The 17,608-nt window shown below is 38.2% G+C and overlaps 2 protein-coding genes across 2 annotated transcripts; both read right to left on the reverse strand.

Annotated features, from left to right (window-relative positions):
* Positions 1–1,442: 1,442 nt before the first annotated feature.
* Positions 1,443–5,221, reverse strand: LOC148873756 (arogenate dehydrogenase 2, chloroplastic-like). The gene is made up of 7 exons (XM_088940825.1): positions 4,561–5,221; positions 4,241–4,409; positions 3,999–4,166; positions 3,101–3,183; positions 2,907–2,976; positions 2,729–2,803; positions 1,443–2,072 (listed from the first exon to the last, which is right to left on the reverse strand). Exons 1-7 carry the CDS (start codon positions 4,971–4,973, stop codon positions 1,812–1,814), a joined length of 1,239 nt encoding a protein of 412 aa, XP_088796951.1. The 5' UTR covers positions 4,974–5,221; the 3' UTR covers positions 1,443–1,811.
* A 10,019-nt stretch (positions 5,222–15,240) lies between these two features.
* On the reverse strand, positions 15,241–16,538 carry LOC148873757 (uncharacterized). Its single transcript, XM_088976388.1, has 3 exons — positions 16,350–16,538; positions 15,871–15,915; positions 15,241–15,783 (listed from the first exon to the last, which is right to left on the reverse strand). Exons 1-3 carry the CDS (start codon positions 16,443–16,445, stop codon positions 15,424–15,426), a joined length of 501 nt encoding a protein of 166 aa, XP_088832514.1. The 5' UTR covers positions 16,446–16,538; the 3' UTR covers positions 15,241–15,423.
* Between the last annotated feature and the right edge of the window lie 1,070 nt (positions 16,539–17,608).

Here is a 17,608-nt window from a genome sequence, read left to right on the forward strand (position 1 = left end):
CTTTTATTTTATTTTTATCTCTCCCTCTCTTTTCTCGATCCCCACTCTCAGCGGCGATCTATCCATAAACATAGAAACGACGACGACCCAAAACGCCATTTTTGTCTTCTTCACAGTGGCGACGAACATAGTTTAGACAATTTAACAACGCCGACTCCATCCATCCTCTCTCATCGTTCCATTCCATCTCTCTCTCTCTTCCTCTCATTCCTCTTCTTTTTATTTTCTGAACCTCCGTTTTTTCCCAATCGCAGTTGCAAATCACAACAGCGACGATCTATCCACTCCATTCCATTATTTCATTCTCTCTCCCTCTCTCTCATTATTTATCTCTTTCTCTCTCTCTCTCCCTCTGTTTCTATCAGCTTTATCTTCTCTCCTACGATCATCCATAGATCTTGCCATTGTATTTTTCTCCCTTTGCATTGAGTTTGAATCCAACATGGACCATAAGCTTGAACACAGTGAATAACAAGCCTCTGTCATGCATAGTTCTCGCCTGAAAATTGTTAGAAGAAGAAGAAAAAGAAGAAAACCAGAAGAATAGAGAGTTTCTTTCGAATTTTCGTGAAAACCATTGGGAAGCTGAGGAGCTTGCATAGACCATAAGCTTGGATCCAGACCATTTGGTCTTTTAAAGTCTTTTTTGGGATTTGTCCTTCAATCTAATGGGCTTTCATTAGCCAAACAAAAAAACACCATTTTCGGTTGGGACTTCTAAAAGTCCAAAAGATCTTTTAAAAAGACCTGTCAAACAAGGCCTTAGAGAGATTGGACAGACCAATAAGACATATTGAAATGGACCAGTCCAGACAATGGTCTAAAATATTTATTGGATTGAACCTGATCCATCCATAATAAATTTATATTGGATTGGCTTTGATTGAACTAATATCTGATCCATTGATAGAAGATAAAAATATGTATTAATGAACCAAGTTTGAGTGAGAATTAAACTGAACTAAAATAAATTTAAACAGATTGAATAGTCCATATATTAAATGCTGGTCTCTAAAATATTTATTGGATTGAACTGGACCTGCCCATTTGTAATAAACTCACATGGGAGATGAACTAAGTCCAGTCCAATTGACACCCAAGACTCATTTGGGCTTTTAATCAATGTTCATTACTCAAGCAACTAATTTGATTTGATTTGAGGAGTGTTGATGACATGTTTCCATGTTCAGAGGACATCTTTATATATAGGGTCTTTGTTAAGATAAGATGTTTGAAAATTTGTTCAGTCAAAAGTTTGCCAACTGTCAAAATTAGGATGATCAGGGCATCCTCCTACTTTGAACCTTGAACCTGAAGATTAACACCTGCCCCAAAAATCAGCCAAAATTGTGATGCCAATCTGAAATACTGATTTGACGAGTTGAAACGCGTATGAATTAGTGACAATTGCTCTCAAGGCATGAGATGAGATTCCTCTGGCGTACTATCTCTACCATGCCAATCTGAAACTTGGCTTTTTATTGAGAAAAAAAATATTAATACATGCAAAATACAAAAATCTGATGCCAGGTGGGTTATTTGGTAAATAATAAATGCTCATAGTTGATGTAGTCATGTAGAGCCCACTAAAAAATTTGACGAGTCGCCTCAGTCACGGATCGGACCCTGGACCCACCTATCCAATATTACAATATGGATTCCCCTCTTACAAAAAGGTTGAATAGTGCATACTAGACTTTCTCTGCTTCACCAACATTTTATTAACATGCTCAATTAAAAATTTCGATTGATGAAAAAAATCAGATGGCTGATGATGAACAAACATCTTTTGGTTTTAATGTGGGACCAGACTATTTAGACCGAGAGTCTCTACGGTGTGGAGATGCAGAAGCTACGTTTTTGCTTTGCTGAGGAGGGGGCATGGCAAAAGAGGAGAGATCCTTCATCTCCTCGTTGTTGGGCAAGAAGTAAGTTGTGGGGTTGGGTTCCCTTGGCTTTGTTGGGCCCTCCTGTAGTGGGACCCTCTCTACAATCTGCCTCCTCAGTATATCATGGAGTCTTCCGAATAGCTTCTGCTTCAGTGTCTCAAATGCTCTGTCAAGATTCTCAATCTGCAGCAAACGATCATGCAAAAACAAAGTCAGCAAACCTCTGTTAGATAATGTCATACAAGTACTAGTTATTCCAATTTGGGTCATTGTATGGGTCCCATCAGATAAGGATCCGATGGCATAAGCACCAAGATAAGATATGGGCCTTAAGGAGGCAAATCATCATATGGGTCCCATCACATGAGGATGGAAGTAGGAGTGTAAATGGGTCGAATTCGAATCAAATATTTGAATAAGACAAATAGATAATATCTGAATTCGAATGTGACCAGGGAATTTGATATTTAAATTAGATTAAATATTTGAATATTTAATTTAATTTAAATTTAATCGATTAATTATTTTTGATAATTAATAAATATTTTATTTATATAATTATATAAATATTTAAATATATAAAAACAAAATAGTTAGTCAAATTCCGATAGTTATCGAATTGAATCAGTTCATATCTGAGTTTTGATTTGATTATTTAAATGGTTAGTCAAATTCAAGTGATTATGATATTTAAACTATCGAAATTCGATTTAATTATATTGAATCTTAAATATAATTATAAACAATCTTATTCTTTGCTCTCTCTCTCTCAATTTTTTGCTAGGATGCTTAATCTATTCTCAAGGCTTGAAAATTCAAATGGGAGATGGTAAACTTGCCTGCTCAGTGGCGTTTACGTTATACATGAAGAGCCCATGATAGAGATCGAAGCTATCACTGACCGTATTTTCAGTCTGCAAGAGTCCAAACGCAAGACTAATACATCAATATCTGTTCGATTTATTAACTAAAATAAAATAGGTTCTACTTCAAATGGATCCTGATAAAGCTAATTACCAGTTGTAAGAGTGTTTCATAGCCCTTGGTGTTGATGGATGTGGACTCTAAGTTCAGATGTGACAAAATCCTGGAATTAAAAAAAAAAGGGGGGGGGGCATTAAGTCAAGGTTTTTATTTTTTATTTTATTTTAATAATCAAATTTCTTATAATATTTATCAAACTATATGCAATTTTGTTAGTAAATATATACCTTCCGATGGTGTGGGTGATAAATTGGCTGCCGGCGGCGTGTCTATCATGTTCTTCACAAGACATTTCGACCATTCTGCATCCCTGAAAAACCCCCAAAAATCATTTGTTTAATTAATTGGACAGAAAATAATATTTAATCATAGAATTAAAAAAAAATAAGGCCATATGATAGCAATGGAAGGGCTAAATGTTTAGGCGCAGTCAGATGATTAAAATTTTGCAATGCATCAGAGTGTAGTGGTCAATATTGTATCGATGACCCTTATGATGTTCCTACAATAAACATTTGTTTTTGGGGTTTGACCTGTTTAAGGGGTAGGCAGTAAGGGTGTCAATTGGACTGGATTTGGTTCAATCCGTTTCAGTCCAATGAATATTTTGGATCGATCTAGAAACTGTCCAATCTATTCAAATTCCTGTTATGGTCCATTGATACCTATATTCTTATCTTTTATGGATCATATATTGATTCAATCCAATATAAATTCATTATAGACAGATAAGGTATTGGTCCCTAAAACCGGTCCATTGACATCCTAATACACAGCCCAAAGGTGCTACCCCAAATATACTGATACATAACATCCTTTGAACCTTAGGCACAGCAGCACTGGCCCCATTAAAATAAACCCGGCCATCTCCATCTGGGGCTATGATTTTGATCCCTAATCGGGGCTTGGATCTGTTACCAATGAGTTGTTTCAACATCCCTACCCACAAGTGATTATATTATGTGCGAACATTTTGATCCCTAAAGAGTGCCCTAGCCCTCTTTTGTCGAGAAGGACCGGGTCCGGAAAAGGCAGGCCGTGCTAAGCAAGCACCAGCAGCAAGTTTGGAAACGTCAAATTACGTTACGTGCATATTTTGTCTTCTCTGGACAAACAATTACAAACCTCTCGCTCGAAGAAGCTTAGAAACTGAGCACATCTCTGGCCCTGCACGCTGTTTTCCGCAATCCGGACCTTGTCGAAGACGAACGGGAACGCGGCCCAGCCCTGCTTTCCACTCTCCGGTCCGAACATCGGGTGCGTGCAAATAATGCCGAATTCCGGTGGAAGCACCTGAAATTTCAACCTATTAATTTCCGGTGAACTTCAATTCCATATACATCATATACAAGCTGGGTAGTGGGTACCTCCAAAAGAAGATTCCTGGGGAACTGTTTGACCGATAAGACGTCGGCGAAGATGGTATCTGGCTTCAACTTGTGCATTGGGATGCTTCGGACAACAGTCTCGGTTGACAATATAGAACAACACAGCAATATCACATCTGGCTGTTCTTCGCAGAACTGATCGATATCCCTGTTAATTTGTTATGTTATTGACACGTTAGTGTAGAGTTGCAGCTTAAAATCGTGTAGACAAAGCACCCATTTGAGTTTTAATTTCCTGTTACGTTGTCGAGATGTACAGGGTACAGTAGTTCTCGATCGGAATAACCGATCGAGCTTACCTGAAAAATTCAATGCCACTTTCTACACAGTACTCGGAATAATCTGAGCGGGATGTTGCCAAGACGATGTGTCCTTGTCGCTTGAGCCGCTTTGCGATGAACTGACCGAAGTTGCCGAACCCAACGATTCCAATTCTGAGATGATCTTCGGGCGTGGATGTGGTCTCGGAGGGGGCGACGGATGGTTGCGAGGAGGAACTGTGGGCGTGGTTCAGTACGTGGGGGCGTGTCAAAGGAAGGGTTCGTAGTATAAGTTTGCCGACATTAGAGGAGCTTGATCTGTAAGAGACAGTACTGAGGTTATTAGTAGTGTTGGTGAAGGTGGTAATGGTGTTTTCTGGGGCCAAATTTGGAAGCAAAATTGGCTGGGTGTGGGGTTTGCAGTGGCAGAGATGGAGGAGAGAGGCTGCCATTGTTTCTCTTCTTCTCGCTGCCACTCAGGAGCTAGCCTTTGATAGCGTAGGTGCTTTTACTGGTCTCCCAATGCGCAAAGTTTCAGGGGGTTCTTTAGGGTTGGTGGTTGTGAGAGCCGAGAGGTAGTCTTATTTATACAATAATGCTTGATTTGTATTTCCTTGGGGATTTCTTGGGTATTCTCCAGGAAAGAGAGTCTTTAGAAGGAAGGAAGGATTTGGCTCACTGGGTTGGTCGAATAGTCAATGAAACATCATCTAAGCCATGACGTACATTAATAATGTATGTAATCTGCATGGTTGAACACCTAGATAATTAATCTAGTTAATTAGTAGTGATTCAGATATTGAGAACATAAGAACATGATTAATATAATATATGCTTCTGACTTATGCCACGTGGAGTACTAATAAGGGTACGTGTAACTGCATGCCACCTTACGCATGCATCTCCATTTGTTTTTTTACATTGTCTAGGTGCCACGTGCATCTTACATGGCTCATCTTTTGTTGTATAACGACAATATTCCATATATCAGCCATGTAAAATGCATGGCTTTTATCTATAGAAGGCAAAGTTTATTACTTGCTTTGCAACGTAGTAACCACAATAACTTCCGAAAATCTCTGCAAACGGCACAAAGTCAATAAACGCCAAAATAAAGGCCTTCAAACTATGGCCGGATCGGACAAAAAAAACTGGGAACCGGTTATTTGATGGATTCCGTTTTTCCTCAAAATCGTTGATTTTCATCACTAAACTGCTGAACGGGCCGATTAATAATTTGAGCATTTTTTATGTATTATACTGATCGCACCTTGCGGCATTAGATAAAGTGACATCTTGGTGGGGCCATTCATCTACCCGTATATATGGAACATCAATTGTGTTATGATCATCGATATTCTTAACATATGACTAAATGAATGTGACTAGCAATGTGCTATAGTTAGCAGTTCCGAATTCATGGGACCACAAAATTGAACTTTGAGAGAGAAAAAAAAGGAAAAAATTGTGTTATTCCAACACCACCCACGTGGCTACCATTGGCAATTGGACAACTTAGCGGACAGAAAATGGGACAACTTTCCAACTTACAACAAATCACCGTTCTCAAATTCCCGTTTTTTTCAGAATAAAACATCTATTTATTATTTATTTTTTGAGGAAAAAAAAAGCATCTAGTTAAGGAAAAATTTTGTTACTTGAATTAATTAATTAATTCAAGTATTGAACGAAACAGAATGACAAAACATTGGTAGCAACCCCATGTGCACGCATAAATGGGATAAGGCTTAGATGATGAAATATTCTTACTGATTATGTATCAATTAGTTGAATGATTTGATACGCGTTTACGTCCTAAATTTAAGAAGTCAAATTAAACTCGGGATTTAATGCATAATGATTTAGGTTCTGTTCGTTTTTTGATAATTTATTATCCGGGTAAATGTAATTATTTGGATAAGTTTTTTTCTGGAAAATACTTACCTAGGTACGTACGTATATTTTCCATGTTCTTTGATTTCCTAGGTAAATAAGGCACTGACCATTTTAGCCATAGAAATTCATTATTAAAAGGGGTGTTTTCATCCCATTCAAGTGTTGACAAAATTTCTCTTATGTGGGAAAGTTATTTATCTACCTAAGAAATGGATATCACCTTCTTAGATAAACGATATACAGAAAAATAAGCTTTCCCTGATCTCATCGTAAAGTTGAAAAAAGAACATGGGGTTCTTGGTCAATAGGAACCAAAATCCTATTGACCAACTGTCCTCCCTCTCCAAATCCAAAAAATAGAAGGCCCCCTAATTATTATTTGGAACAAATAGAGATCATTAAGTGCCAAAGAGAGAACCCCAAGTAGAAACAATTTTTTTGAAGTTTTCTTCAATTCCTTTTGTAAGCACATGTTGATCACAACCGCACTACACTGCGACCATTCCATATATGATGTCATTTTAAAACATTTGTATTACTATTTATTTTGGACTATGTGAATGAGGTATTGGAAGGGAAAATCAGGGTATTTTCAGTTGGATAGTCTTATGTGGTGCACTAGTAATACTTATATGACTAAAACTACAATAAACAACTGTGAATTGCATTGTTATTTGCCAAAACATCTTATTTCCAATGTTACAATTCAATTCGATTCAAGTATAAATTATTGACTTAAAACACCATCCACACTTCTCCCTCTCTAAATCTCTATTGTTAAATGGCACAAGATCCACCATGGAAAAAGTGACAGATAAAACCTTAAGCTAGGTTTTCAATTGGATCAAGTGGGAAAGTGAGACTAATTTCAGTTTTATAAAGCCTGTAAAAAAACCGAGATTAATTTCTCTGATCTTCACATCTGCAATGGTAGAGATTTGATAGAATGGGACAAAATGAAAAGTGAAAAACAAACCAGACGAGGGATGGAGAATAGGCTGGTAAATGCAAACAACTAATAAAACGAGACAAAGAAGGGTGATCGATCTAACATGACTACCAAAAAATATTATTATTATTATCATTAAAAATCTAACATACGTTGAATAAATGTATGGTTAAAAGAGCACCAGGTTGCATTCGAACAAAAATGTTCAATAGGATAATCTGGGTTTCCAAGTTTTTTTTTTTTTTTTTTTCGTTCATTTAAAAAGATTTTCTTTATTTTTATTTGAGAAGTAATTTCGTTTGTATCAAGAAGAAAAAATAAAATTCAGAGTAGATGACAAAAAAAATGCTCTCCATATTTTGACTTTTATGCCAACCGATAGTTCTTTTTGGTCTTTTCTGCCTCATTTATCAAAAAAAGGATGTTCCATAAATTCGTTCTTCTTTCACTTTATTTCATTTCGATTTTGATGTGTTGGTGGCCTAATTGGCCTATCCTACGTCTTATTTGACAAATTTTTTCCCTTTGGCACGTTCAAGTTGGATTGTACAACTTGAAGAATTTCGCTTACATTGGACTCAAATTAGGGCTCGGGTCATTGAAAAATTTAATAAATTGTCAATCCAATCAGACCCAAGTTGCATCCCTACTAATTAGCCACTATTTTATAAGTATTTTTGGTAGACATGGTGGAATCACATCTCTGCTATAGCAGGGATATGACTATGTGGCTCTCCTTATCAATTTTCATATTTTTCAAAATATCTGTAATATAGATTTACATGTGAATTAGGTGTCTGTTCCCTCTCACATTTTAATAAAATCCTTTCCAACGTAAGCCCAATCAACACTAAAATTTGATGCATTTGGACTGGGTTTGGGCCCAGAACTCAAAAACTGCCAACATAGATCTTCAGTGGCGGATGGCTGACGGTCAATGTCTATCGGCATGAGTTTTCATGACAAACCACCGGTAAAAACTATGCCAACAGTTTTTGAGGCCTAGACCAGCAGTTTATGACTGCTAGCACAGAGCTTTTTTGAAGAACGACAATGAGCAATATGAAACACCATTTATTTTTCATTAAGTCAAATCAAATTTTTATGCCATGAGCTCATTTTTCATTCTGAAATGAATGAGGCTTATGGCAGAATTTTGTAACCAAATACTTTTACGTTATTCATTCATGCCCAGAATGAGAAAGAATTGAAAAATGAGGCTTGTAATAGTGAGCCAAATAAGGCCTAAACTTCTCAATTTGAAAGAATTGATTCTTATTTCAGTTGTAATAAATTTTGAACATGCAAATTTAAAGTTGATTATTACATTAAAATCGATTAGAATTAGTTTTGCAATTTGTTCAATCCATGACTAATAATGAATGATTGGTATTTGGTAAGATAAGGTTATCATGGGTAGTTGGAGGAGGCTAACTTGAGTGGAAGTGGCATATGTGCTAACTCTTTGCATTTTCTCGCTTAGGTATTTTCAAAAACATAAAAAAGAAAAAAAAAAATTGGAATCATTTTAACAAGGCGCACAAGTCTCACACCAAGTTAGTGAAAGAGGAATAGTTTCATCAAATGAAGTGAGCAATAGTTATTTTAAGTGGGTCGTACATAGCAGTGCAAGTCGAGTGGTCAGGTTTAAGTTCAACCAAGGCCTAACCCTAAGAATTGGGCTTACAGCCTATGTTCAAGATCAAGCTCGAACTTGCCAATCTGAGCCTGGCCTGGAGTAAAATTGATGTGTGTGTGTATATGCCATATATGTATGTATGTAGACGGGTCAGGTTTGGGTTTGGATAAGGTAGAATTGGGTTTGGGCTAACTAAAGACTAGACCTAGGCCTGACCCAAAAAATAAAAGGCCAAATTTTTGAATCCAGGCCTAGTCCGAGGCCTTAAAATCCAAACTCAGCCCGTGTAAAATTAGAAGCTGGATTGTTCTGGACTCAGTTTGGAACTACCCAAATTGCACCCCTGTGGTAGAGTGTATCACCATAGACGTACGTCATCCACTCTTCCCCATCAAGTTAATCTCGTGAATGATATTGGGTTGATATTTCTTTTAGGTAATTCGTTTGCGTTTTTAGAAACAATATAAACTTGCCACGAATTGCATATTTAGAGCTATTTGAATTGGGGATGAACTTGTGCTAAAGAGTTATTTGAATTTTGAATCACTTCCTTCAAAAGCTTCTACCCTCCAGGCCTCCAGCATATTATTATGGACCTCCTCCAATTCCAAATGCTTCACCTTAATTGTAAACTAACTATGCACAGCGCAATGTAAGAAGTCGAGTGCAGAGAAGGTACACAGACTCCTGACAGTTAACAATTCTATTTCCATGTGGTTTTACAAACCCAAGGGTAACTTACCTGCATGATGCTGATACTCGGATACAGCAAGGACATGGCTAGACAAGTTGTTAGACACTGAATTTGCACTAAAAGTTGGTGTCTGGCACCTAGTACTCATGTACCTACATAAAAATAGATTTTTATTTGTTTCTTGTGCCTGCTTTTGTTTTCGGTGAAAAATTCAATCGATGGGTTTAAAATTTTAATGGACCATTGGAGCATTTTTTATGTGATAACCAGTGTAAATGTACATCTATAAGAGCAATACTAAAAAAACAATAAGAATGGAATGACTCAGTCAGTGATGACTGATCTCTTGAATCATTTAAATAGATAAGTTACAAAAGGATAGTTATATACAGAAGGTTATAATTACAGAGTTAGATTTTATCTAGGAAATTACATGATAATGAGATAAGGTGATCAATTATCTAGGATAGTTATTCTAGATAATCATGACCAGTTATCCAGTGATACCCATTCCAGTTACAAGTCTATCATATCTATTGAGATTCTCTAACAACACCGATAAAATCGATGTATTATTTACATCAACTATTGATGGAAAAGTCAATCAATAGGAAGGTTTGCATCGATTTTCGATGTAAATCTTACATCGAAAACAAGTGTGTGAAAATATGTATTTACATTGAAAACAAACGCATGCAAATGTAAACCGACAATGGGATTTTAGTCGATTCACATTTACACTAAAAACAAATGCAGCCTGCATGAATATAATGAATGAAAGGAGGAAGTTAAGGGAAGAGTGGAAAACCTGTTTGGCATTTGTTTTCCATCTTTACCTACTTACGGAACATGATCCATGATGCATGATTCTAAATAATGTATTCTCATACATGAAAGCAGTTCTCTCTGAGATCCGCAGTAATAGAATAGAAGTTTGACTCTTTTTCATGTTAGGTAACTGTGTCTCTTTCTCAATCTGGCCTTAATCTTCAAATCCCATTATTGGAATTGATTTCACAAAGAGCAATGAATGGACCGAGTACAAGATCTCTCCAATCATAGGAGAGTTTGCATTATCTTGGGTATTCTCCAAATCCCTATGAACAGGCAATATCCATAATGGGAAGGAGTTTTCCAGATAGCTGGAGTGCCAAGGATCTTGCTTTTGGATGTGGCCATCAGGTATTTGCTTCTCCTTTTTTTTGCAGGCATGCATGCTATGATGTGGAAGAGAAATGATTTCATTTTCTATTTGCCGAACCCATATAACTATAACCCATAGAGATGAAGTTGTACTAATTAACACTCTACAACACAATTTAGCAATTTGGAAGGTTAGAGTGGAGTTCTAATCATAAGCAAGAGGGTTTTGGTTGGGTTAGCTCTTTGTTTCATGATAGTTTTGGTCGTATGTTCTGTAAATAGTCACTATTGTGACAAAGTTTGTCATTATTGATCTTTGCTACAAAAGAAGCACAACTAAGGTTTTTAAACTATAGTCAGAAATTCATAGCCATATAGCATAAAGAAGTTTTTGAAGAAAAAGTACAGAAATTCATATTTTTGGATAAATATCTATTAGTTGTGAATTTTATGAACAGACGGTCATTTTTGTTCCTGGAGTTGTCTCAACTTTTTTCAGATACCATGAAGAGAAATGAATCTTGTGTTTCTTGCTGCCGATTGATGAGAATTGTGATCTATCAAATTAACATGTTGAAACTCAGAATCAAGCATCCAGGAAAAGGGTGGGTTTCTTGTTATAGTCGTTGCCTCAATCTTATCAATCAAGTATATAATAGTTGATGGAGGGCCAGCTCGAGACCCACCGAACCAACCGGCGCCAGCTCAAATTTTACTCTACAAGTTTACCGGTGTTTATTATAAATACTTCTGTTTATGAGTTTTAATAACACAAGATTTTTTTTTTTATCACTTCTCTCTTTACTAAGGCTCTACGCCTAGTTCTTTTCATAGGGCTTCACAGTCCGAAGCCGACTCGATCGTTCGGGTGCTTGTATAGTTAGCCTGGTTGAGTACGTCACGCTGCGTCAGGTGGTATCAGAGCGGGAGTTCGCCTAGTCAGATGGCTAACCAAGACGGTAGTAGTCACAACCAACCTCGTGACGGAGATCAGGGGTTACAAGCTGTTTGGAGAGCAATCGAAGAGCATCGAACAACCACTCGTAACATTGAGCAATAGTTGGCAGAGATCGTTGGACAATTACGAACTTTGTTGCGGGAGGATGTTCCAAGGAATAGGGATAACACATTGCACCAAGCCGGGGGAGACGACCATGGTAGGCTAATCATTGATCCTATACCCAGGAACCCTATTATTGATGATGATAGCGACGATGAGCTAGAGTTCGGCGTTGCTCCAGTTATTCCCGGTGATGGCAGGACCGGTAGGAATTGGCGAAATCATGGCAATTTTAGTCGCCGTTGGAATGATGATGAGTTTAAACTCAAGGTGGATATCCCTACTTTTAGTGGAGATCTGGATATAGAGGGCCTTCTAGATTGGATCACCGATGTTGACCGTTTCTTTGAGTACATGGAGATCCCGGAAGAAAGAATGGTGAAACTAGTAGCTTTTCGATTGAAGGGATGAGCATTTGTCTGGTGGGAACGAATGAGGGAGACTCGGATCAGAGAAGGAAGATGTCTGGTTCGAACGTGGAGACGCATGAAACAGTTAATAAGAGGTAGGTTTTTGCCTTTTGATTATGAACAATATATGCTTGAGTCGTATCAACGATGTGCACAGGGAACAAGAAGCGTGAACGAGTACACATCAAAATTTTTGAGATTGGTTGAAAGGAACCAGTTGTCAGAAAGCGACAATCAATAGGCAGCCCGTTATTTGAGTGGTTTGAAGCCTACTATTCGAGACAAGATTGGAGTCCAGATGGTTATGAGTGTGCAAGAAGCAAGGAACTTAGCTTTGAAAGGTGAGTTAATGCTCTAAGAGAGGGCTCGAGTCGATAATTATCGACGGTATAGCGGGAATGACAATAGGCCCGTAGTGGTTGACAAGGGCAAGCCAACTCAAGGGGTACAACCCTCCCACTCGCTGAATATAGTTAACACCAGTAAGGCCGCAACAGGAGGAAACACTCGAGGTAATACTTCAAACCCTCCTAAAACCATTAATCCCTAAGCAAAACCTGCTCCTTTTAAGTGCTTCAAGTGCAATGAAGTTGGGCATAGGTTTAGTGATTGTCCGAGGAGAAAGGCAGTTAACATGGTGGAGAGGGATGAGGAAGAAGTTGGTGATGATGAAGTATATTGTGGGCCCGATGGAGAGAACAAAGAAGGTACTTATGAGCATGAAGAGTATACGTGTGTTGTGAGGAAGCTCATGCTATCTTAGAGAAGTAAAGATGACACACAACGACACCGGCTGTTTCGCACTACGTGTATGGTACAAGGTCAGTTGTTTGAGTTGATTATTGATAGCGGCAGTCAGGAGAATATTATCGGTAGAGATGTGGTGAAGAAACTGCAACTAATTCCTAAGAAACACCGGAACCCTTACACAATTGGTTGGATCATGGAAGGGAGCGTATGTGTGGAGGAACGCTACAAGGTTCCATTCTCTATTGGTAAGTATATTGATGAGGTTTATTGTGATATTGTGGATATGGATGTTTGCCATATTTTGCTTGGTAGGCATTGGCAATTTGATGCTGATGCCAAACACTTGGGTATCTTGGGTAGGAAGAACACATACTAGTTTGAGAAAGAGGGTGTGTGCTATACACTGTTACCTATGGTGGAAAAGAACCAAACCAAGGCTTCAAAGGTAGAGGAGAGGAATTTTCTTACCATAACACATCGCCACTCTGAGTTTGTAAGGGAGTGTAAAGATACCCGCGAGGTCCACTTACTGGTTATAAAAGGGGAGAGTATGAGTGAACCACTAGGGGAGAACAAAATTCTAGTGGAACTACAGGGATTGCTCGACGAGTTTCATGATGTAGTTCCTGACGAGTTACCCAATGAGCTTCCACCCATGCGAGACATTCAGCACCACATTGATTTTGTTTCTGATGCTAGCCTATCTAATCTGCCACACTACAGAATGAGTCCTAAAGAGAATGAGATTTTACGGGAGAAGGTAGAGGAACTATTGAAAAAGGGGCACATCCAATTGGATGTTAGCTTGCTGATCTGCCAAAACGTTTAATGTTGTTGATCTTCATCGTTATTTGCCGGAAGTGATGCTTGCCTATCCTGATCATGACTCGAGGTCGAGTTCTTTCCAAGTGGGGGAGAATGATGGAGGGCCAGCTCGAGACCCACCGAACCAACCGGCGTCAGCTCAAGTTTAGAAAGGACTCCTTATGCCAACCAACCTGCATTGGATGATGGTGGACATCGAATGGTGGGCGTCGAAGGCATACTGAAGAAGAGTTCGAAGTTGCCAAGTTTCCTAGTTGTTTTACAAGTCTGAATTACCTAGTTATTTTACTCTACAAGTTTTCAAGTGTTTTATAAATACTTCTGTTTATGAGCTTTAATAACACACATGAATTTCTTTTATCACTTTTCTCTTTACTAAGGCTCTACGCCTAGTTCTTTTCATGAGGCTTCACAGTCTGAAGCCGACTCAATTGTCCAGGTGCTTGTATAGTTAGCCCGATCAAGTATGTCACGCTGCGTCAATAGTGCTGCTAGAGCATACTTTTCTTTAACATGTTCATCTTCTGCAACGCTGGAAGCATTTTGGTTCACGTTTGCATCATGTATTACCTTACTTTTCTTAAGTTTTATTTCACTTCATTCACACCATAAGCAAACAAAACTGATTAAAAACTTGAAACAAAAATAAATCAGAATTGCTTCTGCAGTATATCTGTATATGAGTTTCGTTGCTTCTTGTCTTACATCAGACTGGCTGCAATTGAGGGAAGATTCATTGCTGCAAAGTGATTTGGCAACATCTGGAGGGGGGAAGAGTCTAATCTTCCATGTTTTGTCCATGTTTAACGGAACTCTTGTTTGTGCATAATGTTTTATTGAACAGAAACAGCGGAGAACTACTGTATGTATGTTCACTGTGAATACTACAATTTTTTCCTCTAGTTTTTATATTTCTCTTTTTTTTTTTTTATATTTTGTGAAAATTTTAATATATTTCTATATTTTTTTTTATATTATCTAAGTTTTCTCATATAATTTTTTTTTTTTTTTTTTTTTTATGTTTCATTCAATCTGGATGGGATTGGACCCAATCTGGTCCATTTACATTTCAGTTGGACAGGTTTGAAATCGATTTGCATGGATCTGGACCGGATTGGGTACAAATGGACACATGTTGAGTCGGATCGGATTGAAGCAAATCCGGACCAATTGAAACCCCTAATTCTTATGGGGCCTATGAGAGAGAGGCAGTTGTGCTGGGTGGGTCCGTGTTTTGTTAACCGTCATAACGGCCTTAGCGCTCAAACGACTGTTGTTGGTTCAGGGAATGGGGAAAAAACTAACAAGGAACAACCCTGTCCACAGAAAACATCCCGACAATCTACAACATTCAGAATAATTTTTCATTCCAGGAAAATCAGAAAATCAATTATGAAAAGACGATACTGCCCTATCATTCATGGAAAGCCACGGAACAGCTGCAAAATTTCCCGGCAAGAGAAAGAGAGAGAGAGAGAGAGAGAGAGAGAGCGACGTCTACGCCCTCTTGTAAATTTGATTTTTCTTGATCTAAATCTAATACAGTGCAAGAGCTAGAGACAGGGAAGTAGAAGATGGAGCAGGAAGAGGAGCATCAACGGTCGTTCCTGCATTCATGGTTCTTCGCTTCCTCTTCCGATTTCTTTTTTCTGAGCTTTTGTCAATTGCAGACTCGCATTTGGTGTGTACTAAATCTTCCTTCGCAAGGTTCCCCCTACCCGAGCTTAGGGTTTGGATCGACTGAACAGAGCATTCGTTCCATTCGAGAGCGGAGAGGTCTTCCAGCATCTCCTCGACTGTGATGAAGGCAGGGGAAATGATCTCCTCTGTCAGTTTCAGTGTGGATCGGAACGGATCAAGCAACGTAAGTTCGCTGACGGAATCAAGCAGATATTTCTGAAGTAAGAACAGAAAGGGAGATTTTATGAGAAAGAAATGACGGTGAAGATCAGGACAGTATGATCTATCAAATTATTTCCTCACCTTGGGTCGATTCTGTGGTTTCACGTATCCGTGCATGCTGATGATCTGTTTAAAACAAGAAGAATCAAAAGATTAGATGTTGTGCGCAGGAATTGAAATTACTGAACTTAATAATAACTTGATGAAAGATCTTCAACTTATTTGGTTCTTAATTAGTTTCTTATCAGATTCAGAGTATATTTAAACCTCACAGGATATCAAATCATCCTGAAGTATAATTAAAATACAAGCAAGAAAACCATTGGATGAAATTATAAATCAGATCTTCTTGAAGCCGCAGAGAGACTCAACTACATGAAAATTTTAGAGAGTTTGGGGAGAAAGACGAAGTATGAAAAGAACACGAAGGGCAGATATTCTTGAAATGAAACAGATAGTCCGTCCAAGAGAAAATCCATAATGAGTAAATTTCAGTAAACAGTAAAAAGTAAAACGGATGAAATGAAGACATTGATTTCGAAGAAGAAGAAGAAGAAAACCTGATGAATTTGATTGACGGTGAAATGGTGGTGATCACTAGCATTTGTGCAGAGAGCTACATAGTCTTCGAGCGATATTTTCGTTCTCCCTTTCATTTTTCTGTTTTTGAAACCTAAGAGATATCTGTATGGCGTTTCGGTTGTTGAGTCTGCCTCTTCACTGTCGAGAGTCTACTAACGAGTACTCAGTTCTAAGTGACCACTGACCACCTAGCAATTGAGCATTTCCTTGCCATTTACCATTTATAGGACCTTGGCCTTAGAAGTCTTGCATCCGTGGTAACAAAGTTAGCGCTTGTCATTTTCTCTAATGACGAAAATGCACATTAGAAGCTCCTATCGTGCATTCTCTTCATGTACCCCAATTAGTGTTGTTCATAAGTCAGATAGTCCGACGGGCCGATCTGGCCCGATTCAATCTAAGTCAAGCTTGGACAGGATTTCAGGCTCCTGGGCTCGACCTCAGTTTTAAAACATCAGGCTTAAAAAAAATTAGATCTGACCTGAGCCCGACTTGATAATATATATATATATATTCTTTGTTATTCTTATCTGTTTTTTAAAGTAATAATGAGATATTTCATTATTTTATAGGTTTTGAGGTCTTTTAATATAGATAAAACAGTTGTTTATTGAATAAAAAAAGAAAACAATATTTTCCAAAATTTTGGCCATGCTCGGGCTCGGGCCTAGGCTTCAGGCTCAAGACCTAAGCCCGATGGTTGGGCCAGGCTCGAGCTCGGGCTTGAGTATATTTTGTTAATACAGAGACAAAGTCTGGCCCGGCCTGGCCCATGAACAAGTCTAACCACAGCAAATCATATCATACGTGAACAATGTTTTAAAAAAACAATCCCGGTTTTTGGGTTGAACCGTTCAACCATTTTATCTGAGTGGTCAGCTTGTGACGTTTAAGATAATTAAAAGGATAAATTACAAAGACCTCCCCGTATCATGGGGTCTGTGACAGAGACGCTTCTATACTTTATTTTGCAACAAACACTTCCTTATACTATAATCGTGAGACAAAGACCCCCTTTCGTTAGCCTTCTGTCAAAAAAAAACCATTACAATATTTTTTTAATCTCTATATTACCCTCGAGAAAAACACTGTTATTCTTTCCCGACCTCACGATACACTAACAGTAGCGGAACTAGTCTCATTTACCTCATATTTCTTCAAATTTCTCTCTCCCTCTCCCTCTCTCCTCTCTCTCTCTCTCCCCCTATCTCTCTTTATACCCTTTTCTAGTGAGAGG

Source organism: Nelumbo lutea, chromosome 1 (assembly GCF_056320005.1).
Source record: "Nelumbo lutea isolate HS-2025 chromosome 1, American lotus-T2T, whole genome shotgun sequence".
NCBI classification, from domain to species: domain Eukaryota; kingdom Viridiplantae; phylum Streptophyta; class Magnoliopsida; order Proteales; family Nelumbonaceae; genus Nelumbo; species Nelumbo lutea.

Bases quoted from the DNA above. Each gene is read 5' to 3' on its own strand.
- LOC148873756 (XM_088940825.1), bottom strand. From the start codon at position 4,973: ATGGCAGCCTCTCTCCTCCATCTCTGCCACTGCAAACCCCACACCCAG. The intron at 2,977-3,100 runs GTATATATTTAC...TTTTAATTCCAG, and splicing joins ATCACCCACACCATCGGAAG to GATTTTGTCACATCTGAACT. The intron at 2,804-2,906 runs GTAATTAGCTTT...GGACTCTTGCAG, and splicing joins ATGAAACACTCTTACAACTG to ACTGAAAATACGGTCAGTGA.
- LOC148873757 (XM_088976388.1), bottom strand. From the start codon at position 16,445: ATGAAAGGGAGAACGAAAATATCGCTCGAAGACTATGTAGCTCTCTGC. The intron at 15,916-16,349 runs GTTTTCTTCTTC...TGTTTTAAACAG, and splicing joins CCGTCAATCAAATTCATCAG to ATCATCAGCATGCACGGATA. The intron at 15,784-15,870 runs GTGAGGAAATAA...TTCTTACTTCAG, and splicing joins AACCACAGAATCGACCCAAG to AAATATCTGCTTGATTCCGT.